This window comes from Talpa occidentalis, unplaced genomic scaffold (genome assembly GCF_014898055.3).
Source record: "Talpa occidentalis isolate TD23 unplaced genomic scaffold, MPIMG_talOcc4v2.1 talOcc4.16, whole genome shotgun sequence".
NCBI lineage: Eukaryota > Metazoa > Chordata > Mammalia > Eulipotyphla > Talpidae > Talpa > Talpa occidentalis.
Genome location: NW_023601653.1, coordinates 52,041,366 through 52,067,795, shown reverse-complemented (window position 1 = coordinate 52,067,795; position 26,430 = coordinate 52,041,366). Strand labels below are relative to the sequence as shown.

General features: G+C 37.7%; 3 protein-coding genes across 20 annotated transcripts in view; 1 reads left to right on the top strand and 2 right to left on the bottom strand.

Moving 5' to 3' along the window:
- The window catches only part of DNAI7 (dynein axonemal intermediate chain 7), an 84,969-nt gene extending 69,829 nt beyond the window's left edge, over positions 1 to 15,140 (bottom strand). For 5 of the 14 annotated variants that reach the window (XR_008552243.1, XM_054696375.1, XM_037514214.2 and 2 more), the window contains exons 1-7: positions 15,052 to 15,140; positions 14,025 to 14,158; positions 11,699 to 11,716; positions 6,508 to 6,589; positions 5,211 to 5,302; positions 3,358 to 3,459; positions 2,359 to 2,496 (exon numbers count right to left, since the gene is read on the bottom strand). Coding sequence is in view for 13 of the 14 variants with exons in the window: in XM_054696375.1 (XP_054552350.1) it covers positions 2,359 to 2,496; positions 3,358 to 3,459; positions 5,211 to 5,302; positions 6,508 to 6,589; positions 11,699 to 11,716; positions 14,025 to 14,135 (543 nt within the window). In the remaining variant the exon portion in view is untranslated. The other 9 variants (XM_054696372.1, XM_054696371.1, XM_054696369.1 and 6 more) reach the window with 9 other exon arrangements.
- A 146-nt stretch (positions 15,141 to 15,286) lies between these two features.
- ETFRF1 (electron transfer flavoprotein regulatory factor 1) lies at positions 15,287 to 20,654 on the top strand. Of its 4 annotated transcripts, none has more exons than XM_037514208.2 (3): positions 15,287 to 15,362; positions 19,517 to 19,604; positions 19,688 to 20,654. In XM_037514208.2, the coding sequence occupies exons 2-3, from the start codon at positions 19,554 to 19,556 to the stop codon at positions 19,907 to 19,909; spliced, it is 273 nt and encodes a 90-aa protein (XP_037370105.1). In that variant the 5' UTR covers positions 15,287 to 15,362; positions 19,517 to 19,553; the 3' UTR covers positions 19,910 to 20,654. The 4 variants fall into 4 exon arrangements, with proteins under 4 accessions (XP_037370105.1, XP_054552338.1, XP_054552337.1 ...); XM_054696363.1 differs by lacking the exon at positions 15,287 to 15,362 and adding an exon at positions 15,415 to 15,433; XM_054696362.1 differs by lacking the exon at positions 15,287 to 15,362 and adding an exon at positions 15,504 to 15,568.
- Positions 20,655 to 24,576: 3,922 nt separating this feature from the next.
- KRAS (KRAS proto-oncogene, GTPase) overlaps positions 24,577 to 26,430 on the bottom strand; it is a 34,170-nt gene continuing 32,316 nt past the window's right edge. For both annotated transcript variants that reach the window (XM_054696360.1, XM_037514207.2), the window contains exon 5: positions 24,577 to 25,290. In XM_054696360.1, the coding sequence (XP_054552335.1) occupies positions 25,174 to 25,290 (117 nt within the window). In that variant the 3' untranslated portion in view covers positions 24,577 to 25,173. The remainder of the gene's footprint in view (positions 25,291 to 26,430) is intronic.

Below are 26,430 nucleotides of genomic sequence, written 5' to 3'. Positions count from 1 at the left end.
ATGGGGCTGGTTATCTAACACCGCTGGGCCTCAGTGTCTTCATTTGTAAAATAGGGGTAACAACGCCTACCTCATAGGATTATTTTGAGAATTGAGCAAGTTACTATTTCTGATGCTTTGGCACAATAAACATTATCTAAAAGTTTGTCAAATAAATTGGATCATTTGGAACCTGGTGTTTACCAGGGGGTCAAATTCTTTCTGTTCCTCTTATGGGTTCCTGTTCTAGTTTCATGATGTTGGAACTCATCTCTTCTGGTTCCTGTTTGTTTTATTTATCCTCTTCCCTTCTTCCCTTTTACTTACTGCTTCTTCTACACCCCCTTCCTAACAGTTCCAGTTGCAGCTCACTGCAGGTGAACCCTAGATCTACTTCTGCCCAGGGCCAACACCAGCCCCAGGCCACGTCACCTCCCTGGGGGAGATGTGCAACAGCAAGAACACTGTGTGACCAATCCATTGGCGTCCAGATGCTCGCAGGGCAGGAGGGCTCCCTGGAGCTGCTGGAAAGTCAGAGAAAGGCCCCCCCTTGGGTCTTGAGGGACCACAAGCAAGGCACAGCCTAGGTTTCTGCATGTGTAAAATGAGGTTCAGAAGTTTTGCATTCAGATTAAAGTAGGCAACGCAGGCTCTGAACCCAGAGTCAACTTCATAACAATACGGAGAAGTAAATCATGGCGAGGAGACACACAAAAACATGGTTAGGAAATGGAACCAAAAATGAAAAATGATGTAAAAAATATATAAAATAAAAAAAAATAAATAAATTGTAAAAAGAAGTAAGAATTATGAAGCTCAAAATGTTTTCATGTTTCTACTTGCAAAATCAATGCCTAGAATCTTATTCTGCAATAAACTGATTTTAACATAAAAAAAAGCATCGGAGGACAATAGGGAGGGGAGGAATGGATTCTTTCTAGTTTCTACCATTATGGAGGTGTGTCTAAGTGGGGATTTCTTTCTATTTATCCTAACTCGGCATTTGTTCTTAGATCTGAGAGTTCTTATCTTTCCTCAATTCTGCAGAATTTTTAGCCATTGTCTTTTTGGGCATTGTTTCTCCCTCATTCTTATGTATCTCCCTCTGGGACTTCTTTTTAATCTATTTTGATCCCTTCTTGCTCTGTCATCCATGTCTATTAACTGCTCTTTCAAATTTCACAGATTGAAATGCATTGTATTTTGGTAAATTCTTCTAATCCAACTTTGGACTGATATGTAATTAAGAGTTCTCAGTGGGGATGACTTTGTTTTCCCTTCACTGAGTTTAACAATGAGCCAAACAAGTCCTTCTCATCACCATTTGCAGAGTATGTTTTCCCCCTATTCTCTTCAATACCTTTCTGAGGCTCCCAGTCATACACAAGGCCTGTGAGGTAACTTGCCTCCTGACAGCCCTTTAAACTGGTGCTAAGTCAGGAAGGGTAGGTGAATCGATACTCTGGGAAATTGGTGACTCCAAGACTTGCAGGCTTTCTGAATTGCTTTATGGCTCCCAAGATCTCCCCTACTTCCTTTGAGCTAAGTAGTGGATTCAAATGTCATTCTTTTTTTTTTCTAAATTCATTGTAAAATGGTAGCCCCTCGAGCTAGCCTATCCACCCTGTTTGCAGAAATAGAAAGTAGAATATTCTTATTCATCTTTGTACTTCTGGTGCCTTTATTTATTTATTTTTTAAAAGATTTATTTATCTATTTATTTATTTATACAAGCACTGGGTACAGTCAGAAGCATGGGAGGGTGAGAGAATTCACCAGAGCCAGAGCGGGGAGCAGAGCAGGCAGAAGGTCCGAAGTACACTGCTGAGGGGAGCAGCGGGGGGCAGGAGAGGTCTGCATGCCATGCGGGACCCTCCTGCAGTGGCCAGGGAGCAGCCGGGGATCGAACCGGTGCTACAGAGGCTGCGGGCATCTTTGCAACCCAGCGCTCAACCGCTGCGCCACCGGGGAGGCCCTTCTGGTGCCTTTAAAAGAGTAAGTATCTAGCACATAGTTAACATTAAAAAACATGGGAAGCAAATCACTGGACAGTGGATAATTCCAGCTGAGGATAAAATCATGTGTTCTCCCCCATATTATTTAGATAATGAATACACATTTGTTTTCTTTCACTTAAATTAGATACACATACAGTTAATATTTCACATTTATGTCCTGTGGATCTTACCTAAGATGACAAGTGTGTTTTAGGAGATGTAAAAGTTAAAAAGAAAACAAAAGGATTAGCAAATAATTTTCTCTGTAGCCAAGGAAGCTGTAGTGCTATTAATTGGCAAGTGTTACATTTACTTTGAATTTTAGAGTTAATATCAATTTGTAATTTAAGTAAATTAAAATATTAAATTCTCAAGTACTTACATGTAGCACAAGTTTACTCTTCTGAATAACTTCCTCAAAAGTCTCATTTGTTTCCTCTTTCCACAAACTAATAAAAGTATTAATTTCCTGGGCTATTGAAGGATCAGGACTTCCATCACATTGGAGGTAGTGGTTCCACTGTGGAAAAAAAGGTTTGAAGGTTCATTCTGATGAAAATTCAGCCAAAGATTAAATTATTTCTTTTTTGAATTGTGAATTCTCAGAATCCCAATTTAGGTTAAAAAAGAAAATCTTACTATGATTTTACTAGTTACTTGAGATATTTAAAATAACCAAATCCCTCTTTGTCAAAAATTTGATTACCTCACTGTAGAGTAAATGATTGTCAGGCTTTTCTGCCCTCCCGCCATTAGGATTAATGATGGATCCCTGCGGTCCTGAATCATGACTGATGTTTGAATTAGTTTTTGCTTTCCTTTATAATGATACAACTCCAATTTATTTGCAAAGACTAATGCTTGGGTTAATTTCTGTTTCTTAAATCATAACTAATTGTTCATCATCAGCACTGGCATTTGAGCATGAACCCTTCTATATTTTGTAATCTATGCAAATTCTACATTTGTAATGATAACTGTACTTAAATTTTTCCTTAGAATTATAATTACTCATATTTCCATATAATTAGTATAGTTTTCCTTTTTCTGCTGATAATCACCAATATTGCCCAAAGTTATACTATTTTGAGTGATACTTGATTGCATTAAATTCACGTTTTATATTTTAAGATCATTTCTTCAGTATTATTTCTCAAATATTAAATATCATGGGGTATAAAAACTTCAAAGACTTACCGTTGACAAACAACTTACCACAAAGCTAGGTCACTTTAACTTGTTACAAGCAGCATGAGAGCTTTGCCAGATTAGAGATTTTTTTATAGATAGATTGACGGTTCTTGGAATTAAGATGGCTATCAGACTACAGCACCCTCTTGTGGTAGCAAAGTATTAACTCGTGAGGAAAAGACCGTCTCACCTGAGACAGCAATCTGATGTTTTCTTTTATTTTCGCTGCTTCAGGGAAAACCATCTCTAGTAAAGCAAGTTCTTCAAGTTCTTCTTTTCTCCTTCCTAGATCCTATTTCACAAGGACAGATTCATTGATGTGCTTTTGAATTCTAGTTTTGCCTTTCACAATTAGCATCTGAAATGTACTTGACAAAGTATTTTCAAAACTAATACAAAAATTAGTTTGAATGTAACTGATATTTCCAAAGGTTTCATCTGAAACAGTGGCTTGCAAGGTGCATCTGCTAATTCATGATGGGTCCGCAGGACTCTTTCAGGATATGTGAGGTCAAATCTATTTTCAAAATAATACTGAGACCTCATTTGCCTTTTCCACGGAGTTCACATTTACACAGATAAACACTTAGTAGAAATTAAGGCATAAAACTACTAGGGAAGTGATCTTGGAGTTTCACCTAAGTTTGACTTGACAACAAAACAAAAATTATTAATTTTATTTGCCCTCATTCCTTAAGCGTATTTCTTTTTGATATTCTGTGTGATAAAGTGGGAAGCATGTGCAAAGCACTTCGGTTGTCTATCAACAGACAACACTGACTTAAGAGATACACACCTCTGCAATTATTTGAGTATTTTGGCTGACATTCTCTCAAAAATGAATGAAGTCAGTATGTCACTTCCAGGAAACAACTCAAAAGTACTTGTAGCTAATGATAAAGTTCAAGCTTTCAAAATAAAAATGAAAATTTTAGAAAACTCGTATCTACCACTTGTAAGTTTGGCAGTTTCCCAGTCCTTTAAAAACTTTTCTGATTTGAAGAGGATAATAGAATGTGAGATTTTTTTTTAAATAATGAATAATAAAAATGTGTTAACATTTAGAAGCAAATAATCCAGTGAAACAAATTTTCCCAAGCAATCAATGTATGGTATTATAAAATTGTGCCTGGATACAGATTAATTCAGATCATTGTTTCCATGTAACAGAGTCTTAAAGCTTCTTTGATAAGCTTTCAGATTGCACCTCAAGAAACCACCACTTAACTGAGTTTGGATCTGTCATCAAATAGATCATCCAAAATTATCTGAAAGGCTATTATATTATTTCTTCCTTTTCTAACTACCTCCTGTGTGAGGACAGATTTTCTTCTTTTATTCCATCAAAACAACATACTGCCACAGATGAAATTCTGAAATATGACTCCAATAGTCTTCTGTTAAGACAGACATTAAAGAGATTTTAAAAAATTAATTCTACTCATTACCCTAATGAAAGAAGTTATTTTTTTCTTAAAAATGTTGATTTACTTATTGTTGCTAATGTTTATTTTTAAGAATGTTCAATATTTATTAATATAATGTGTTTCAAAACTCAGTTTCAATTTCTAATGTGTACATATCAACAGATGAAAATCACATAAGCAAAAGCTCCCTGTAGGGAGCCATAACTTCAATTTTTGATAGTTAATGGGCTTTTGTCCAGTGATCCAAATATTTCAGAACTAATGATCTAAAATTTTCAGATGAAAAAGAGAGGCAAAACTTAAAAAAAAAAAGGTAGAATTTGGATTTTGTGTTTCGGTCCCCATTAAACTGTCTATAAAGCAGATTGGAAACCCTAACTTAATAACAACAAGCTTGTTTTTACCTGAGTCCTGGCTCTGCAACTTATATGCTGCTTATTTTCTCTATTCCTCACTTTCCTTATCATGAAATGAGGATAATGTCATGGGAGTAAGACCAGTTCATACAAGCCTAAATATTACTGTTAACTATAGGTTGAGAATTACATTAACTGATCAAACAGATCTGAGAGGTACAGAGCTTCATTCCTCATTAGGAATATCATTGTTTATTTACTTTTTCTTCAAGTTTTTGCCATTTTTCTTTCTCAATTCGTTGTATCTCAAGCTTTTCCATTTCTTCTCTTTCACATTTCACACGGAGTTCCTCTAAAGAGCAACAGAAGATAATTTCTACATGATTAAATCATTCCATTCTTAAGCCCTTACAGTTTCCTCAAATTTTTTAAAAACTTAGTGGTGGTGAAAGATTGTATAGAAGTCACAACCTTTATAATGAAATGAACAAAGTGCTGGATTGCTTCTAAAAAATAATGATTCTCAAACTTCCTGCCCCTCCCCTCAGAATGGGCCCACAATATCATCTCTCCTCTCTAAAATAGTTATGATGATCCAATGATTTTAACTAATGAAAAGTAACAGGTCAATCATGGGTAACTAAAGGGAGATAAAATCTTCAGACTATCTGCATGATCACAAACAATTGCCTTAATCCTCTCTTGCTCTCATGATTAAAATCAAAATGTGAAATATAAGTTGAAGAATAGGTTTCATCAAATAAAATAAAAAATTCGCAAAATACAGATTCTGATATTGTACTTTTCTTGTGAGTCTCCTAAAAAGGATTCTGATGATTATACACAAAAAATAAAAATGGAACCTGATGAGATAATTAAAACGTGAACCTGAATCCACAGACGTTCTCCCTAGTGCTAAAAGCTATAACCACTGAAATATTTAGATTTCTAAAATCAAATCTAAATTTCTAAAATACTTTGATTGATTTTAATTGACTTTGTTTAACAAAGGAAAGTCCTCTTTAAATTTGGTAAATACATATTATTCACATATAAGAACCTAGTTACTGTGTGGAATTCTTGCTTATATAGATTTCTCATTTTAAGGAATTTGACTTTTAGAATTCTTACTGCACAATCAGTACCAAAACCCCTATCTTTATCAATTAAATATAAACACTTCAAGATATGGTTAACAGAATCAGCAAATAAAACAGTTAAAAAACATGTTTAGATACAATATATAATACAATTAAGTTTAAAATACATGTTTTTAAAAGTGGTTGAATTTGAATTTCAGATAATGAACTTTTTTGTATGTGTAATTTAAAAGTGTATCCCAAATATTGCATTGGGCAAATGATCTAGTTTATCTGAAATTACAGGGCAGCCTGTATTTGATCTGGCAACCTTATTTCAAGATAGATCTGAAGGTGATAGATGTACTAACAGGACATTCTGGGTACTCTTCAAGTATTTGAGAAGAGACCGAATTACAGAAATACCAACCTATTGCTAGAATTACAGATAGAAAAGGGGGACCAAGGAATTGTGTACCTTCCTCTTTCCGTCTCCTCTCCTCCTCCTCTTGTTGCATTCTCAGACGTTCTGCTTTGGTGATTTTATTTTTCTTGCCAGGCTTACAAAGGTAGCACATAAAAATAAATAAATAAAGGCAATGGCCATGTACCCAAATTACTTTAAAACACACATCGCTCAAACAGTAATTATGAAAAAACACTTTTGGGTCCGTGAAGCTAGTCTTTCACTCATTCAAATGAAACTCCCTCCTATGTGCAAGGCATTAACTCAGCACACAGAAGGCACCATATAGAAATAAAAATAAGTAGATAAATTATTCAAAGAGTGGCAATGACAAGTATATACCATTCAAATAATTCTCATTCCCAATTTGCATGTGTTTTAAATGATGCTACACAGAATGTTTCATTGTTGTGTAGATTATAATAACATACATGTAAAGACAGCTTCAAGCTGCTACATCTGTGTAAATGGTAAAGGAATTTTTATGAATAATATATAAAGATACATAGAGAGTTATTCTCCCAGCTTGGAGGAGGGAGGGATTACCTTCAATAGCTGGAATCAAGTACAATTTTTACAGAGCAGGCTGTATGTGAGTTGGTTCCTAAAAGATTTTAACATTTAGATACAAGGGAAAGATGTCCCACCAACAGGAAAATGTGAGTGTAAGGTCCACTGGGGGGCCAGGGCCAGATAAGGTCAGTGGACAGTGGGATCCTGGGATGACTAAGTTTTTAAATGATTTATTCACATATCTCCTAAAGAATTTTGAAAAACCCTGTGCCCCTTAACACATTTTCAGTTGCCATTCAGAACTTTTACAGCAAGGTGAATAGCTGAAAAGCTTGCTCTCTCCAGTAGAAGACATAGGAGATAAAACTTTTATGTCACTTTTTGAATACAGCTATCATGATTTAAAATAAGTCCAATGGAATCTACAGACTGGAGCAATTTAAAAGGATATGAATGAGCTTTTCTTTAATAAAAATTTCAATCCTTTTCCTCTTTGAACTCATATTTCCATTCCACTTTCCTCACAGAATCTTATCCTAATGGAATACTTGAAAAAAATTTTATTGAGCCTCTTTAACTGCTACAAATACATACACGAACACTTAAAATTTTTACTTCTTTGACTCTACGACAGAGAAAGGCCTGTATGATGTTGCTTACATGTGGAACCTAAAAAAGCAAAACTTAATAGAAACACACAGTAGGACTGGGGTTGGGGGCTAAACAGATGTTGGACAAAGAGTGCAAACTTCTAGTCATAAGATGAATAAGCTCTAGAGAACTAATGTCCGGCATGGCAACCACAGCTAACAATACTGTGCTATATACAGGAAGTTTGCTAAGACAGTGGACTAAGTGACCAAGTTAACAATACTGTGAGATGGTCAGAGGGTTGCTAAGATGGTAGATCACATACAAAATGGTAATTACATATGAGGTAAAGGATGTGTTCAGTAACATATAGGTGGTAATGGTTTCACAATATACATAAATATCAAGTTGTCACATTGTACACTTTAAACTCACACAGTGTTACCTGCCAATGCCATCACAATAAAGCTAAAAAAAAAAAAATGAATGTAAGCTTTACATGGGCAGGGACTTTGTCTTGAACACCACTAAATTTATAAAATATTCTTCCATATCTTTGCAAGGCCTTCTATATAAAGGTCTTCATTCCTCCCTAGTTTGTGATAAAAAAAAGAGCAGGGACAACATAAAATCATACATACTTTCAATGGAGTACGATGCAGTGATGTAATCTCAATGTGCCAGCACAAACAGGTCCCCAAGATACACTTGCCCCATTGAATCTACCACACCATTGATGTAAGATGCACCTTTAAATTATTACTACCAAACAAGGCGATAAGCCCAAGATGGGCGTCTAACAGGAGACACCTGTATCAAGTTGGTTATAATGTAATGAACCCACAACATAGAAAGTTATTGTCAGGAAATCTGCAATCTCAATCCTGAAAATTTAAATCACAAACTAGTTCATAAGGTTTTTCAGTCTGACTCACACCATTATTGCGGTTCCAAAACACTCAAGATGAGAATTTAAAATAATATCAAAAAATTAAGTAATATCAAGTTGGTGTAAGCCCAAGTGACTGACAGACACACACACCCTTCTCTGGAGGAAATGGATGTCAATGCAAGACTACAATGATTATAAGACACTACAAACTGTAAGAAAGATCAGGATTTCAGCAGTGTTAATATGTAACAGGATGAGTAAAATAGAGTAAAACAGAAGGTATGAAATGTTCCTAAGTATTGAGGACACAAGGTAAGGGTATGTGCGTGTGTATTTTAAAGCTTACAAAATATATGAAAAAAAAAAAATCAATGGTTTTTCCAGTTTTGGGTAGGAGGAAATTTTCCATTTTTTATGCTATTTTAATTTTGTTTGATGAGCATTTATTATTTTTCTTTTAAAAAAATCTTTTTAAAGAGTCAAAAAGAATGTCTCTTTTTTATTTTCCTTTACTGTAAATTCCCTTTACAGACTCGCCTCATTCCTAAACCATAATCTTTCAGAATGGAGTAATTTTAAAATGAGTGATTTCCCTTGTGTTTCCTTTCAAACATCATAGGCTGAATCTCACAATTCTGTTTGGGAAACAACACTATAAACAAAATAATCCCAGACCACTATCTGTGCTCATGAATACACAGAGTTAAGTACAAAGTCATTTGGAGCAATGAGTTTTCGTATATAAATTTGTCTGAGGTTACACAATTAAGGCAGAAAATAAACCAATCAACGACTGTAAACCCACATTAAAAATGGTTGTAGCTCTCTTGGGCCTCCCCTGGTGACGCAGCAGTTGAGCGCTGGGCTGTGAAGCTGCCCCCAGCCTCTGCAGCGCCGGTTCAATCCCCAGCTGCCGGCGAAGGTCCCACATGGTGCGCAGACCTCTCCTGTCTCACCTGCTGCTCCCCTCAGCAGTGTACTTCCTCAGTCTGCCAGTTCTGTTCCCCTCTCTCTCTCTCTGGTGAATTCGCTCACCCTCCCGTGCTTCTGACTGTACCCAGTGCTTGTATAAATAAATAAATACATCTTTAAAAAAAAAAATGGTTGTAGCTCTCTTGAATACCTGCCCTATAAGATGTGTGCAAAACCTTCATAAATTTTGTTCAGCCATATCCACAGCCCCTAAAAACAGTATCAGGTTGGTAGTGAATCCAAATAACTAAGAGAAGCAAACATAGAAGATAGAAGGCAATCAATAGGATTTCTCAAAGAAATGTTTAATTGTATACATATTGAATATGTTACTACAGGCATTTCTGCCAAAAAATGAAAAACGCACATCTTTTTAAGTGGTGGTAGGATAAATGGGTTTCCCGTATTCAGTCAAGAAATACTGACTGAACTTCTATGTGCCCGGCACTTTGCTATGGACAGAAAAATAAACGACATGCTAGTGCCTCCCAACAGCTCACCATTGTAAAGTATTACAATAAAATGAGTTATAACTGGGGTGTGTAAAAATGCATGTGCTATAAGAACACGGAGCATACAGTACGGCCTTCCTCACATAACGTCCTCATTGGTTCTTGGAGCTACAACTTCAGCTGAAATTGGAGTTTCCTGGTGCAGCTGAGCCCCGCATTTCCAGGCCCTCGGCCACCCAAACAGGGCACAAACCTTGCCCACCAGCATAAGGGCCTGGATTCTGCCCCTCCATGTCTAGACCACTCAGGGCAGCATGGAAAATGCCTGCCCAGAGTGTGGTCTTAACTCCGCCCCTGATTTCCTAAGTGTGGGGGCTGCTGGGGAATGGGCAGAGTTGAGGGCCATTTGGGGAGCTGTTAGCTGGGAGTGATAGACGTGGGCTGAGTCTTTACCTCATCAGGGCTGCTGCTGAAGGCTCTGATGAGCCAGTGGCCATGTGCTCCCCTCTCCCACTGTTTGCAGGGCCAGTATTACTAAGTTTCCAACTTTTCAAGGATAAATGAAAATCACATTTTTGTGTGAGAATAGTTTGCAAACTGATTTTTAAAAACATCTTAGATCAAACAATATGTCTTCAGGCTAAATCTGACTTGTCAATCAAAAGATTATAATTTTTGGGCCTCCACAGTGGCGCAGCGGTTGAGTGCTGGGTTGCGAAGCTACCCGCAGCCTCTGCAGCGCCGGTTCGATCCCTGGCCAGCGGCGAGGGTGCCACATGGTGCCAGACCTCTCCTGTTTGCTGCTCCCCTCAGCAGTGTACTTGGTCAGTCAGCCTGCTCTGCTCTCTGCTCTGACTCTGGTGAATTCTCTCACCCTCCCACGCTTCTGACTGTACCCAGTGCTTGTATAAATAAATAAATAAATCTTAAAAAAAAAGATTATAATTCTTGTGTCAACGTGACAGAAAAAGGCATTCTATACCTAAATTTGTGCAATGTACCCTCCCTCTCCCCCAATCAACTAGTTGTTACCATGTGATAAATAAGAGAAAAATGCGCGTGGAGCCATCCCAAAAGGGCGAGGTCCAAGGCACCAGGCAAGTGCAGGCAGCCAGGCATGTTGGTGCATGCACAGTTCTGTCCACAGCATAGAAGAAAACGAAATCTCTAGCTAACCAGAACCATCGATGAAACCCTCATTTGCATAGAGGGCCCAGCCCCGCCCCTTTTGCCTTTATAATCATGAGCCCCAGCTTGCTCCTTGGGCAGGAGCTCAAGAACTCCTTCTGTCTGTATTGCCTAGACCTGCAGTCCCAAAGTCCCATATAAATGTTGGCTGCAATACTCGAGCTGTAACCCGTCTGCTGAAACTCAACTAGACTTAAATACAGGTGGACAACGCAACCATTTAAAGACATTGTCTTAGGGACCACTTTAAAGTCACAGCAGGTTTTGTCACTAGATTTTTAAGCGTATGGAATGAAAAAAAGGGGTTCCTGATCCAACATTTTCTACAGCACAAGTAATAAAAAGTCTCAAATCTAGTCACGAGTAAAAATTAAAGGTTATTTTTAGACCTTTGTGAAACCAGAACCATCTTTTTATGTCAAATGTGAAATATGCCCTGTTACTCTAAACGATTATTTCATAATTTAAATAGCATTAACACCTAAAAAGTACGATTAGTAAACTATAAACTACAACAAAATAACTAGAAAAATGTCTAAAAATTCTTTTGATACAATGTCAGTGCTTATAAACTATTTTGAGAATTTCTACCTACCTTTTTTGCTTTGGGACCCTAAAAATTGGAAAGATAAAAGAATTGATAAGTTTAAAAATAATTCAAATACTTTTAGCAAAAGTAATATAATGATGTAAGATAATAAAATTAGGAGAATTTGGGTAAAGAATCTAGGAGACCTCTTTATACCATCTTTGCAACTTTTCTGTAAATCTAAAATTATCTTAAAATAAAAAGTATTTCAAAAAAGAATTCAGACAAAACTACAAGCAAGTATAGGAAAAACTAGCTAATTCACCCGCTGGAGACATCCGTTATAAGTAAATTTTACACTCTTTCTGATACCAACCACTCCTGATCCATGTTTAACAAAGTGCCTAAATCACCAGTTAAGAAGTCACTAGTTGGGCCTCCCCGGTGCCGCAGCAGTTGAGCGCTGGGTTGTGAAGCTGCCAGCAGCCTCTGCAGCGCCGGTTGAGTCCCCGGCCACGTGAGGGTCCCACATGGTGCCCAGACCTCTCCTGCCGCCCACTGCTCCCCTCAGCAGTGTATTTCGTTAGTCAGTCTGTTCTGCTCCCCGCTCTGACTCTGGTGAATTGTCTCACTCTCCCATGCTTCTGACTGTACCCAGTGCTTGTATAAATAAATAAATAAATCTTTTTTTAAAAAAAAAAAGTCACTAGTTTAAAATGTTCCAAAAACTAAGAAATTATTGGCTAAATATTGGTATTAATGTCAAATTTAAAAGTGTGGGAATGACCTCATAAAGAAATTATCTTACAGTAATATAAAACTGCTGACTTTACAGAAAACAAATCAGGTTATAGAAATGATTCTATTTAGCAATATGTCTTAAAGCAGATTTATTCTTTCCTGGAAATCATTTTGTTAAGAGCGGTATTTCAATATTTACAAGCATTTTTCAAAATATTACTTATAATATGTAGTTAGGCCCATGTGTTCAAAAGATTTCTGGTAAGGAATTTGTAGGAAACAATGTAATTTTATACACTTTCCATCCACATTTGAAGCTACACATGAGAAAAACTAGTTTAAGCCTTAAGATTTTATGAAATATAAATGCTAAAGTTGACACAAACAGTAGATTGTGTCTTCTTGAAAAGTATGTACATTTTTTCCAGCATGTTTTTATTCAGATATTTATTAATGAGTTCCATACAAGGGATTTAGTCATTAAAAATGAAGATAACAGACTGCTGTTACATCATTTTTACTAATGGGCTCTAGTTTTATTACTATATTTACTATCAGTTAATAGTTAACATCCTTCCATTTTGAAATAACTACTTTACAGTACTATGCAGCAGAATATGTAAATAACATTATTCCTGTTCTCAAATAGCCCCATTTTAAAGTATCTTTGAAGATTGTCATCTTTTACTAACACTGCTAATGAGAAGCAGGCTGGAGCTAAGCACATATCCTCACCCTTCTGCAAATCGTAAGAACATTATTTAGCACAGTAGCGCTCAAAGTTCAGAGGGTATAAAAATCACCTAGGGTGCTTGTTAAAAATGTATATTCCTGGACCAAAAATTTCTGTGTCCCCATTGTGACTGTAAATATTTTGGGGTTGAATTGTGTCCCCTCAAAATTCATACCTAGAAGTCTTTAGACATCAACACCTCAAAAATTTACCTTATTTTGAAATAGGGTTGCTATTAATGTAATCAGTTATATTAAGATGAGGTTCTATTGAAATAGAGTGGTCTCTGATTCAATCTGACTGGTGTCCTTACAAAAAGGAGGTATTTGGACACAGGGGCACACAGGAAGAGCGCCATGTGGAGAATAACAAACTTTTATCATATGTCAAGAAACTACCCGGTCTAGAAGGGATCTGAATAGACTCCTCCTCAGTCACTGCAAAGGGACCATAGCTCTGCTGGAACATGACACCATGATTTTGGACTTCTAGTCTCCAGAACTGTGAAAGAATACATTTCTATGATTTAAGCCACCTAGTTTGTGGTACTTCGTTGCTTGGCAGTTTGAGGAAGCTAACACAGTAAATCTGGAGTCTGCTCTGTTCCTGGAATCTGTATTTCAACAAGCACCCCACGTGCGGTAAAAGCAAATGTTCCAGGAACACAAATTGAGAAACACTGCAAAGAGGGTTTTAAGAAGAAACTTACGTACCCATTAGAAAGTAACAAATAGATGCTTAATGTTTCCGCAATTTTAAATCCATTCAGCAGTTTTAATTCCGTTCAAAGTCCATTCATTCCCTTTTTTCTGTTAGGGAATGCTCCACTCCCTTTTTATTCCCAGTTCCATGGTAAACTTATATCCAAACTTCAAAACACAGTCTGAAAAGCCCTTCACTTCCTGCACCCCCACCCACCTCAACTTCCTCTCGTTCCCTGGTAGATGCTTCAACTGTTGCAGTCACACAGCTGTATTGCAAGAAATGTTTAATGTGTCTCTCAAAGGCAGGAGGGGTTATGATAATCATCTTCGTATTCTTGGCTTCCAGCACTGTGACAAGAACAAAGAATGCACTCCATATGTTCCCTTAATTGAGGAATTAAATCTATAACAAATTATATTTTCCACCTCCCAGGACTTTAGTCGTAGATGACTGAAAGCACATTTAGGAAAATGGGAGAAGAGCGGATGGCGAGTGTACTTTAGACATGGTATTGGGGCCTCCTTGGTGGCGCAGCCGGTTGAGCGCAGCGCTGTAAAGCTGTCCGCAGCCTCTGCAGCGCCGGTTTGAGTCCCAGCCGGCCAGGGAGATACCCACACGACGCGGCAGACCTCTCCTGTCTTGCCCTCTGCTCCACTCAGCAGTGTATTTCATCAGTCTGCCTGTTCTGCTCCCCACTCTGTCTCTGGTGGATCCTCTCACCCTCCAGCGCCTCTTGCCTGTACCCCAGTGCTTGTATAAATAAATAAATCTTCAAAAAAAAAAAAAAAGGGACATGGCAACGGCAGTTAAACAAAATGAAAAGCTTTACTGTGTTTAGTAATTCAGGGCAGGGTGAGTACCCTGAATCACAATGAAATTCACATCTCCACAAAAAACCACCTAAAATAACTTCAAAGCAGAGTGAACAAAAAACACACTTGTGCCAAGTAGCAATGAAAAGGCAGTGTAACGGGATCGTCTATCATCATTGCAAGTGACTAGGTTGGAATTAATTTTTAAGTTTAGCTGCAGCGAGAAATTAGCACTTGGGACTCTCGGTTTGCAGAAATCGTTGGGGACTCCCACCAGTTTGCTGACCCGGCCTGGAAGGCCGAGGCTTCCGACGGGTATGGACTTTTTCCCGACCGGCACCCCTCCCAACACAACAGGCTCTCCTCAGTCAACACCGGCGAAGGAGGACAAACGCCCGCCCGCCAAGCTGCCCCTCTGCGGGTCTCACCATGCTGAGGTAAGTCGCCCGTGGCGTGCCTATTCCGAGTTCAGATCGCTGTTGACTAACGCCTCAGGGTTGTCACGGTAACCGGCCCCGCCCCCGGGAAGAGCGCAGGCGCGGGGCAGGCACGCAGCCGCACTGTGTGCTTCCGCGTGGCGTCACGCCCCCTAGCTGAGTGGTTGCTCCGGGGCTGACGGAGCGTACGCGGAGCGACGGCTGCTTTACGGCGGTGGCGTGCGCGCGCCGGAAAGTGCGGGAGTGCCGGCGCCGCCGGGCGCTGCGGGCTGTTGGCCGGATCCCTGGGCCGAGGCGGTGAAGTATGCTGTGGGAGAGGCTGCGGGCGCGGGGACGGCCCGGCTCCCTCGCTGCTTTCCTAGGGGGACTCGGGGTGAATCTTCCCGAGGGGGTTTCGCGAGGAAGGGGGTCGCGGGCGTCGCGTTCGGCTCCGGTGACTGACGCCGGAGCCTCCGCCGCTGAGGCGAGCTGAGGGGGGTCGGGCTGCGTTGGCAGTTGAGACGGAGAGGTAAATTGGCTCCGATAGGGTGTGCTGTTTTCGAAAGACCGACCTCCGATTTCCCTCTGCCCGTGGTTCTGTTTCCTTTCTGTGGAGGGATAGGCTGTAAGACAGCTCGAAACAAAAACTAGAAAGGACTGGAAGCAATTCCTGGGGAACGTGTTCCTCACAGATGAAGGTCGCGCAGCGCAGCGCCTGACTCGCCCAAGGTCACAGTCTAGATGTGCTGCCCCACGCGAGGAAACGCTGGCGACGAAGACCAACTGGAAAACTAGAGGCAATTAAGCTGAATTGTCTCTGATTTTAGGACGTCGAACCTAAAATGTCAAATTATTGCCACCGTTTCTTATCTCCAAAATCCATTCCTGGAATAACTCTGCCCTGTCCCACTTTATGGATTATGTTATCAGCAAATTAGTATTACTGAGCTCATCTTTGTGGGCTAACGGTACTAAACCCATTGTAACAGAAATCCAGGTTGTGACAATGAGGACATCCCACCGCCAAATCCCGGGTAGCAAGATAACATCTTGCTGTGGACTTCATGCAGGATTCTGAAACTGTTTAGTATGGAAGTACCAAATCAGTATTTTCTTCTACAGAAACTACAGTTTTCAAAGTATTGGTTTTTATTATTATTAAACCTCAGACAACTCAAGTAGCATTGATGGGCGTAAGGAGATGCAATAAGGCAATACCAAATTGCCTTAAAATGTTGGGTGGGCATCCAGGGCTCAAGCGCTGTAGTGCCCACCACTCTCCAGAGGAAAGAAATTGCTGCGGATGTTAGAGCTCGCTGAACAGTTCTAGGGATCACGGTGCTGCAAATGGTTGCATCTGTGAGCTTGGTTCTCCTCCAGTACTTGTTTTATGAACTGTGCAAGTGTAAGCATGCCCGCTTCCCCTTCTCTCCTTTATACACGGCTTTTTGAACAGATCTGACCACCTGCTTTCATCTCATAAAATCTGGCATCTAGACCTGCCTCTATCTGATCTACATATCCATTGGTGCAGGCAAGTGTGTTGGAGTAAGCTTTTCAGACTTTGGTGAAACGTGTTTCACTTAAGTCTACCAGAACCCACATGTAGTAATAGTGCATGGCTTTTCTTTCCATTTCATCCAGCTTTTTATTACCTGAACTTCCTGACTAAACGATTTGGGGTACCACAACCCCTAATAAAATGATGGTTCTCAACCCAGGACTGAATTTGATTAAGTCTTAACTCCTTGGCCCAGTCATAGGAAGAGCGCTATAAATGAGTGGACCTCCATCCCTGTGCCAACCATACATACCCAAGTTCTCAGAATTGATGGAGGACATCTCTTTAGTAACCGCCTTGATTTCATGAAGGGTTAAGCAGCAGCCTCAGGTCCCTGCTGCATTTAAATTGCTCATGAATTGAGAACCTAGGAAGATCTTGTTTTCCCAGTAGCTACATAAACGCCTGAATGTCAGTGTACAGTAATAAATATATACTGCCTTAATTCATATATATTAACATCAGAGTATGAGACTTATTTACCCTAGCCACATCAGCTACTTTTTTCCTGAGTGAATAGAAAGGACAATTTAAGCCATAGCTCTAAAAACTTTCAGATTACAAATTGTGATTAAAAAAAAAAACAAAAAACTGCTCTTTGCCAGGAATGAAACAAGCTAAAAATTTACAATTTGAAATTACATCTATTTTAGAATTATCTTTAAAGCACATAGTTCTTAAGTCATTCTTCAATGGAAAATTACTTAACCTCCCCTTCCCCACAACTCCCCCAGTAATGTTTTAATGAAATTAGGTGTTAATGTATACTGGGTTAAATACACCCATCTAATTTCACTCTTCCAAAAATCCACTAATCTTCAGTAAAGCGATATAAAAATCAGTTGGAAAAATGAGAGGACATGACAGCAGTAAAACTTTGGAGCTGCAAAACAGATAGATGAATGTGACTTAGCACACCAGAAAAATCCCGTATCTACTGCCTACTTCTCAAAAGGCACTGGATCCTGTTTGGAGATGGAGACTGAAGTATGTGAGAGCTGTTTGAGGAATACCTATAAGTGACTGCCAATAACTTCCACTAACTGCTGGATTTATTTCTGGACAAAATAATACATGTCTCCGTGCTGGGGTGTTGGACTACAAAGTGCATCAGAGCCACAAAGGGGACATGAAGTGAGATGGGGTATAGATTGCTGAATGCAAGGCTCCATTCCTCTTCCAGCTATTTAAAGTTGAATAGGCAAGACTTTAGAAGATGGAAGACTCTTGGAGGAATCTGACCAGTTCATGCTGACATGAAGATGTCCCCTGGTAAAAGACCCACACAATCACTCTATGTGAAGCTCAAAGTCTGGAAGGTGCAATGATGTATGCAGATCTGAACTTTTTTTTTTTTTTTAAAGATTTATTTATTTATACATACTAGAATTGAGGTAGAGGCCAGAACTGTGGAGGGTGAGAGGATTCACCAGAGACAGAGTGGGGAACAGAATAGGCAGACTGACTGAAATATACTGCTGAGGGGAGCAGCAGGGGAGTCCGGAGAGGTCTCCTGTGCTGTCGATAGCTTCCTGGCTGGGGATCAAACTTGTGCTGCAGTGGCTGTGACTAGTTTCATAGGTTGCGTCTTATCCCCCTGTGCCACCAGGGAGGCCCCAGCTCTGAACTTTTTTTCCCCCTTTCACTTGTAAGTGTAGACAAAAGAGAATTACCAGACTTTGAAGAGAAACTCAGAAGTGATTCAAAGGGGAAAAAAAAGCAGAAAAGAATTTGGAGAATAGATAATTGCAAGAGCTAGTATTAACTCAGAAGAATGAGAGTTTTATGGTGTAGATCTCTTATTTCCTCTTGTACCTCAGTGTCTCCCAGCCCTACTTTTAGTGTTTGCTAGCATATCTACGCTAATTCTTAAAAATTAATGTAGAATTAACATATAATAGACTATGCTTGAAAGTATAAATACTTGATAGATGTGGCTATCTATCTAATACGCTTCTGAAACCATCACCACAATCATCTATCATTTTATCAGTCACCTTCTGGATTCCTGGTCCCTTTCTAGTCACCCCCTTTTTGCCTGCCCCTCATCCCAGGTTACTTTAATATTTGAATATTTTGAACACCTTTGTGCTGGTCTCCAGCTAGCTCAGAGCAATCCAAGTGGTCCAAATGAGGTCTCCCTAATACCAGTTTGTTTTTCATTAGTGCTCTTTTTACAGTTGCATAGCAAGATGAAAGGCTTTTCAAGGATACATAAACTTAAGTCTTAAAAGTGGCTTCCCCAAATGCTAACCTCAATGGGAAAAAAAACAGTAACTTTAAAATGGAAAATCCAAACACCAGCTTTATCACTGGATGGAGCCTCTTCTGGGCTGGGCGGTTGGGCTTTTGGCTTCTTCACTACCAGTCATAACAGTGGATGTGAAATAAGTTGTGAATCCGCTGACGTACCCAGTTTCTGCTACTCTTTAGCCTTTGTTAGGATAGCACCCTTCAGGATTTGATCAGGCCTTTTCTCGAGGTTCTCCAAGCAGGACAGGCCTTGCCTTGAGAGCAGGGTGAAGACAATTTCCTTTATAAGGGAATTGAGGCTCAGAAAGGTTAGGTATCCTGTACACCATTTATGCAGCTGAGATTCAGATGTATTTCTAACTCCACTCTGGTAGAAAAGGAGGTACAGCTAACATAACTCTTAATAACCCATTTTCCCTTATCCTATTTCCTTCATAAGACTTGTCACACACAACTCCTAATTACCTTGTGTAAGTATTATATCTGCCTCAGAAGTTAGATCTTTGAGTGCTGGTATCTTACCTGACAAGTTCATAGCTATATCCCTGGAACACAGCAGTGCTCAATTAATATTTGTTGAATGAAAGTTAATTTTCTAGTATATAAAAAATTTTTTTAAAGACTACAGTGTAGTTACATGCAAAAATTTTTCCTTTCCTTTAGGTATGCTATGTATAAAAGTGGATACATTCTATGACAAATGAAAATGGCCAGTTCTTTAAGAGGAGAAGTACTGAATCTTTACAAAAATGTAAGTACCTGTGTTGCCAAATTTCTATATATATTATTATGTGATATGGGATGCTCAAAAATACATAATCTTTCTTTTTTAAGCTGCTGTATCTTGGACGAGACTATCCAAAAGGAGCAGACTATTTTAAAAGGCGCCTGAAGAATGTTTTCCTTAAAAACAAAGATGTGAAGGACCCAGAGAAGATAAAAGAACTTATTAAACGGGGTGAATTTGTAATGAAAGAGCTAGAAGCCTTATACTTCCTTAGGAAATACAGAGCTATGAAGCAGCGCTATTATTCAGATGTAAACAAAACCAACTGAATGCTGTAACTATGATTTGAAAATCAGCTGTTCATAGCAAATATTATAAAACTAAATCTGACCTCACATAGCAAGGTACACATGTACCACAAAAAATACCTGATGGCCTTACTAACCGATAAAGTTTTCAGCTTCTGTTCACAGTGAGTTTTCTCAGCAACACTTTATACTCAACTTTTATTTTAAAATAGAAGTTTAAGCTATATTGTTGACAAATGCCAATTATAAATTAAAGATCACCCAATTCTGAATGAAAATGGCACTTAAATTTAGCTTAACAGGTTTTTGCCAATTTTTCTTAGCCCGTTTCTCCATTTTACTGATAACAGAATGGCATTTCATATACATTTAACAAAGCAAAATAATTTCTTGAAAAGTCACTCCTCTTACCTTTTGAAAGAGTATTTTTTTTTTTTTTTGGACTACTTTGGTACATAAGCAGCACATATTCAAGGTTCACTACAAAACAAATAGCACCTGGTAATAATTTAAGTAGAGTGACAAAGAATAGTGTGTATGGAGCAAGAGTAATTCTGATCTCAGAATTGCTTGCTATTATTCAACGTGATTGGTATTACATATGTACCTATTCAGTTATTTCCATGATTAATTTCACTGCTGGCTCCCTTTGGGCCTTAAAACAAAGATTACCTGTTCTGTATCAACTACCTTCTGTGATTAAAAACTAATAAACAATGCTATTCTATTGTCATAAAAGCAACTTTTGTATCTTCTTCTAAATGCATTAATGTAACAATGGATCTAAAGTTTAGTGAAACACACCTTAACATAATGTCTACAGCATCTTTCATAATATTTCTAACTTAAAAATATATTTTATAAGTTAAAAAGTAACTTTCTAACTGAAAACAAGATTACTGATACATAATCTACAGCTATAAATTATTCTATCCCAGTCACAGGGCAAATGTTTAAAATTTCCAGCAAGAAACACACACTAGCATAGTCACTGTAACTATTTTTATTACATTACAATTATTAGGAGCAGTACAGTTCATGACAAAAATATTACAAATTTCAGATCACTTCACAGCACATACTCCTATAAACATTTAAAAGTTAATTTTAATTAAAAGAGTGGTCATTTTTAAATTTAATGTTTGATATGACCAACATTCCTAGGTCAGCGCAACCAAATGATGGAAAACAACTGGATCACACTGCATATGTCCCACAAAAAAAGCACAATGTACAAAATGTGCATGTTTCAGTTTACACTATACAAAAATAGTTAAAATACATTCCAGGTAAACATGTTACAATAAGAAATTGTACTAGTAAGAAATTGGCACTCAAAGGAAAACTGCAAAAGTATTTTCAACATGAAAACACAAGACAGTGGAATAGGAAACTTTCAGATAAAACATTACATAACCCATTTAGCTCTATGGGGAGGGAGACCCTCTGTAATTGACATTTCTGCAGGTAATGACTTTTTTCCTAAATTGCCTACCATCCCAAGCTGGCACTTAAAACTATTAAATTAAAACAAATGTTAATTTACTTATGACTACACTTAAAGAACTGATGTGAAAATATCTTTAGAAAGAATTTCCATTTTCTGAAGGAACTTCCAGCTACTAGTTGAATGCTATTCAATGTCTCAATGCACAATTCATACTACCTAATAGCAACACAGAAGTTACTAAATATAAATTCAGCTTTAAAGTAACTGATGAACTTTTAAACAATAATTAATATGTAATTACTGAGAAATTATTAAATATAAATTCAGCTTTTATGAGGTTTTAAACAATCATTAATATGTAATTACCAAGAAATTATTACTTTTGGACAAATGGAAATGACAATTTTTATTGCCTACAAAAAAATCCATGTATTTGGGAAAAAAATGGTTAGGGAAAAAACTCACTGGAATACAAATGAGATGAACTTGTGCAAACTGCAACTTAACATGCCCCACAAAGTTTCTATATGTATTAGGACAAAACTGTGCAATGGGGCCAAAGGTTTTGATAACATAAAAATTAGGTTCCAGATTCCTATGCAGTGTGACTCAGTTAAACAGAGCCTAGAAATCCTACTTGGGACTATTTGATCAAATTATACTACACTCTTCTACATTCATCCACAAACAGGTTAATGTCTAAGACTAAATAATTTAGTAATTTTTTTCAACTTCAAGGATTTTTATCTTTAAGGCTGTAAAAATTAGATAATGTTTGTTATATCTAGGATTATCTCTCCCCTTTAAAAAGTCTCCTCAAAAACAAACCTTTAGTCAAGTCATTCAAATTTCATATAATAAAGGATAATAACCACTGCCTTAAAAAAAAAAAAAACTGCCCAGCTACATCAAAAATTCAAGAATCATAAAAAGCCCCTCAGTATGCACTGTAATTCCTGAAATATGGCCCTTTTTTCTCTTGTGTAGAAACAAGAGGCAGTACTATACCAATCTTAACACTTTACATCTAGATAATGTTGTATTAACCTTTAGTTTAGCATAGCATTTCAAGAAGTCATGTTGATTTTTACCATAGAAATTTCCTTCTCTGAATTACCTCAGGCACCAATGTATTCATATCCAGATAAACAAAACTAATTTAGAATTCAGTATTTAATTTTAAAAGTCTATTTTTAATTACTCATACAGCGAGACCAACTAGAATATTACACACTTAGGAATTTTAATATTATTTGCTAACAAACAACTAATATGTACTATAATTGTCCCAACAGAATCAGTCATGCCAAATAAAAAACAATATAATCAAGTTTATTCATTTAAAACAATGAAGTGATTTATATAGTTTGTTTAAACAGTTACATTGGAATCACAGCAAAACTATTATTTTAAAACCTGAAGAAACCATGAAGACCGAATCTCTTTTTTAAAAAACTAAAATGTCCTTAGGTTATCTCTGGATCATGAGCCAAATGCCTCACTAAGATATTACAGACTGCTCTAGAACAAAAGCACTACTTAAGCATTGGACTTATGTCCTTGTTAGGGGATACCAGGATATCCTCGGTGCCTGGCAACTAGTAGGTACTAAAATCAGCTGAATAAATGAATTTTGAATCTTTTTACTGTAAGATTTGTTATTAAAACAATGGAATGTCCCATTGGTATTAGGACTAGTCCTCACTGGACATTACATAAGGAGTTCTGTCAGCACTCCCTTGATCCAACTCTCTTTCCACTAAATAGGGTAATGTCTACTCAGAGCAGGTCTAAAAATTCCTACTTAGACTAATGGACCAAGGAGCAAAGAGATGCTGTTCAAAGGACCAAGACTGATTGCTCCAGCCACCACAACCAATGAGCTATTGGGGTGAATTCCATGATAGTATCTGTCGGAGTCTGTGAAGCCCGAGGCCATAAGATGGAAGGCATTCTGATGTAATGATGGAACACCACAGAGTTATCCAGAGCAGCTATAAATCTTAAGGTTAAGGGAATCAGAAGTATTAAAAAGCATCAAGTCATGGGGCATGCAGAAGAGCAGGCACACAGGATGAAACATGAGGGAGAGAACAGTCCTGAAAACAGTCCTTGGAAATTCAAAATTAAGCTTCACTTCTTACACAAGGCTAGCGATGAAAGATAAAACAGGTAAAAAGTCAGGCTTGTGCTGAGTGACAAGTGGGTGTATCCTTATGTAAACTGAACGTAAATCACACAGTTGTAATGCTAGATATAGCCTTTGAGATGACTTCTTTTAACATGAAGAAATGGATAGATATTTGCTGAAAACTGGAATTGTGAAAAGAACTAGAACCTAAGTCACCTTTCTCTTAGTCCAGTGATACTTTCACCTCAACATACCATCTCACTTCAAATATTTTAGAATAAGAAGCATTTTATATGCACTGAAAGAGTAATTTACAATATTATCTATTTAAGCAAGAGATATTCTGAAATATGAACCAGACCTGTAAAGTGTTTATCAATTATTATTACTTTAGCCAGAGCTAAGAGAACTAGTCGATACTAGAAATTTTAAAACATTCTCACTTCCTTGTTTAAGAAAACCTGGTCTTGGCACCCCCTAACCCAAATCTCATTTAAAATAATTTTTTTGAGTTTTTTTTCTTTCTTTTAAAAAAATTTCCTAAAACCCAAAGTGCTATTCCTGATCTGTCAGCACGTCTACCACCAATGAGAATGTATCTTGCCAAGCTACCCAAACTCTCACCTGGTCCCCATTTTTGACCAACCAATGCACGAAAACCCCAAAGGAGCACAGGGATGCATCCAGACAACACGATTCTCACCGCCACTCACAAGGGCCTGGCCTCACAACAGTGCTCTCCTCAACACCTACAAAAACAACTGGCCCAAATAATCTGTAACATCACTACCAGAATTAAAATTATGATTTTTATAGGCTGAAGTGCAAGAAAAGATTAAAATTTATGCTAAGAAAGAATCTGAAATAGGGAGACAATATTTAATTCCTATGCGATTTTTTATACGTTAAAATTCCTTTGATTACTACAAAAATTTGGGAGCAAGTAAATATATAGCCCCAAAATGGCTGCTGTAACCCTCATTCCATAATGGGTTTGCTTTGACAACAAAAGAGACTTACAATATTAATTAGAATTGATCTAATGTGGAAAGAAACAGCCTTTTAGTTGTTTCCATTGCTTTGTGTTTTTTATTCATTTTTACCCTATTTTATAGAAAAAATATAGTATTTTGGGGAGCGTGACCATGACAAATAGGGAGAAAATCTTGGTGAACAGTGTTTTACATTTGTCAAAGGAAACAAACTACCGACATGAATGGTTGCAAATTGAAGAAGCTACAGAACGCCCATAAATTCATGTTCCCTCGGTGTTTCAGTAAAGCCTCTCATGAACTCTCAATTGAAATCATAATTTGTTAGAAACCCATGTATGTGGCTAGATGAAACACAGAAGAGGGATGATTCAAAAGCTTCATTAGTTTGCTTTACACGTTCACAATTGGTAAGAAAAATAGGAAGTAATCAATTGCATGCACCAAAAGCCCCAAGATGGAAATCTCAGGTGTTCAGTTTCTTTATCACAGGCATTGCTAGTTCAAAAACCAAAACATAGGGAATACTGGCACTTAGAGGAAGAAGTTTCCACTGTCATTTTAAAATAAGCATTCAAAAGCTAACAGTTCGGATGGAGCAGAAAGAAAATTAGATAATGCTAATAACACAAATGCTAATAATTTAGTGTAATGTACAAAAATTACCACTTTTACTTAAGTATATGCCTTAAGAAAAAAGTACAAATTGTATTTACATAATTATACACTTTGTCTTTGACTTCTTTTTCTTCTTTTTACCATCTTTGCTCATCTTTTCTTTATGTTTTCGAATTTCTCGAACTAATGTATAGAAGGCATCATCAACACCCTGAAAAACATAACAAGTACTATAATGTGAATATACGTGATCCTTTGAGATACACAGATAACAGGAGGGGGACATTAATACTGAGAAAGAATAAGGACATTCTACATATCTCTCCAGGCAGCAACTGAATGTACATGAGACTTTTAGGAGTCTTAAATGTCTTCAAGGATATTTTGCCAACATTGTATGTAGAAACATTGATTTCCCTAAAAGGATATAAAAATCAATGGCACGGGATCTTAGTCTTAACAAAAGACTTTTTCACAAAACTTAAGTTTGCTAACTAATTTTCCCCAATTGGGACAACTCAGTCACCAACATCCAAATGGATTTGTGTGTTAATCTGCTGAATATGTTATTTACACGTAAATATCCCTGAGTCTCCAGACTTTAGCTATAAGCTACGCAAAGACATATTATTTTCGTAAATTCTCAATAAACAATATTTGGAATCTGGTTCAATACTACTTTAAATCCATTAAATTCATTTAATGACCAAAAAGTAAACAGTATTCAAATATACACTGTTTTCAAATAATATGTTAAGCAAGCATAAGTTTCAATTTATGTACTTATCATATAAAAAAGAAATTTAGGGCCTCCCCAGTGGCGCAGTGGTTGAGCGCTGGGTTGCGAAGCTGCCTGCAGCCTCTGCAGCGCCGGTTGGATCCCGGCCGCCAGGCGAGGGTCCCACATGGCACGCAGACCTCTCCTGCCGCCCACTGGTCCCCTCAGCAATGTGCTTCGGTCTTTCTGCCTGTTCTGCTCCCTGCTCTGGCTCTGGTGAATTCTCTCACCCTCCCGCGCTTCTGACTGTACCCAGTGCTTGTATAAATAAAATTTAAAAAAAAAATACAAGAGAAACTGAATCTGGACCACTTTAAAATAAATAAATAAATAAAAATAAAAAAAGAAATTTAAAATAACTGCAACACAAAACACAGTAATTTGAAAATATATATGACTTGTTGAAAATGAGATATATCACTTAAATGGTGATGTAGTAATTTGGAGAAGACTCCCTATTGTCTTAGTTTCTTTTTAGTGTTTCAAGTAATCAAAAGCTTGCCATATAAAGCCAAATGCTTTAGTACGTTCAAAGATATTTCCATCTAGTCATATCTACAAAGCAAGGTATCT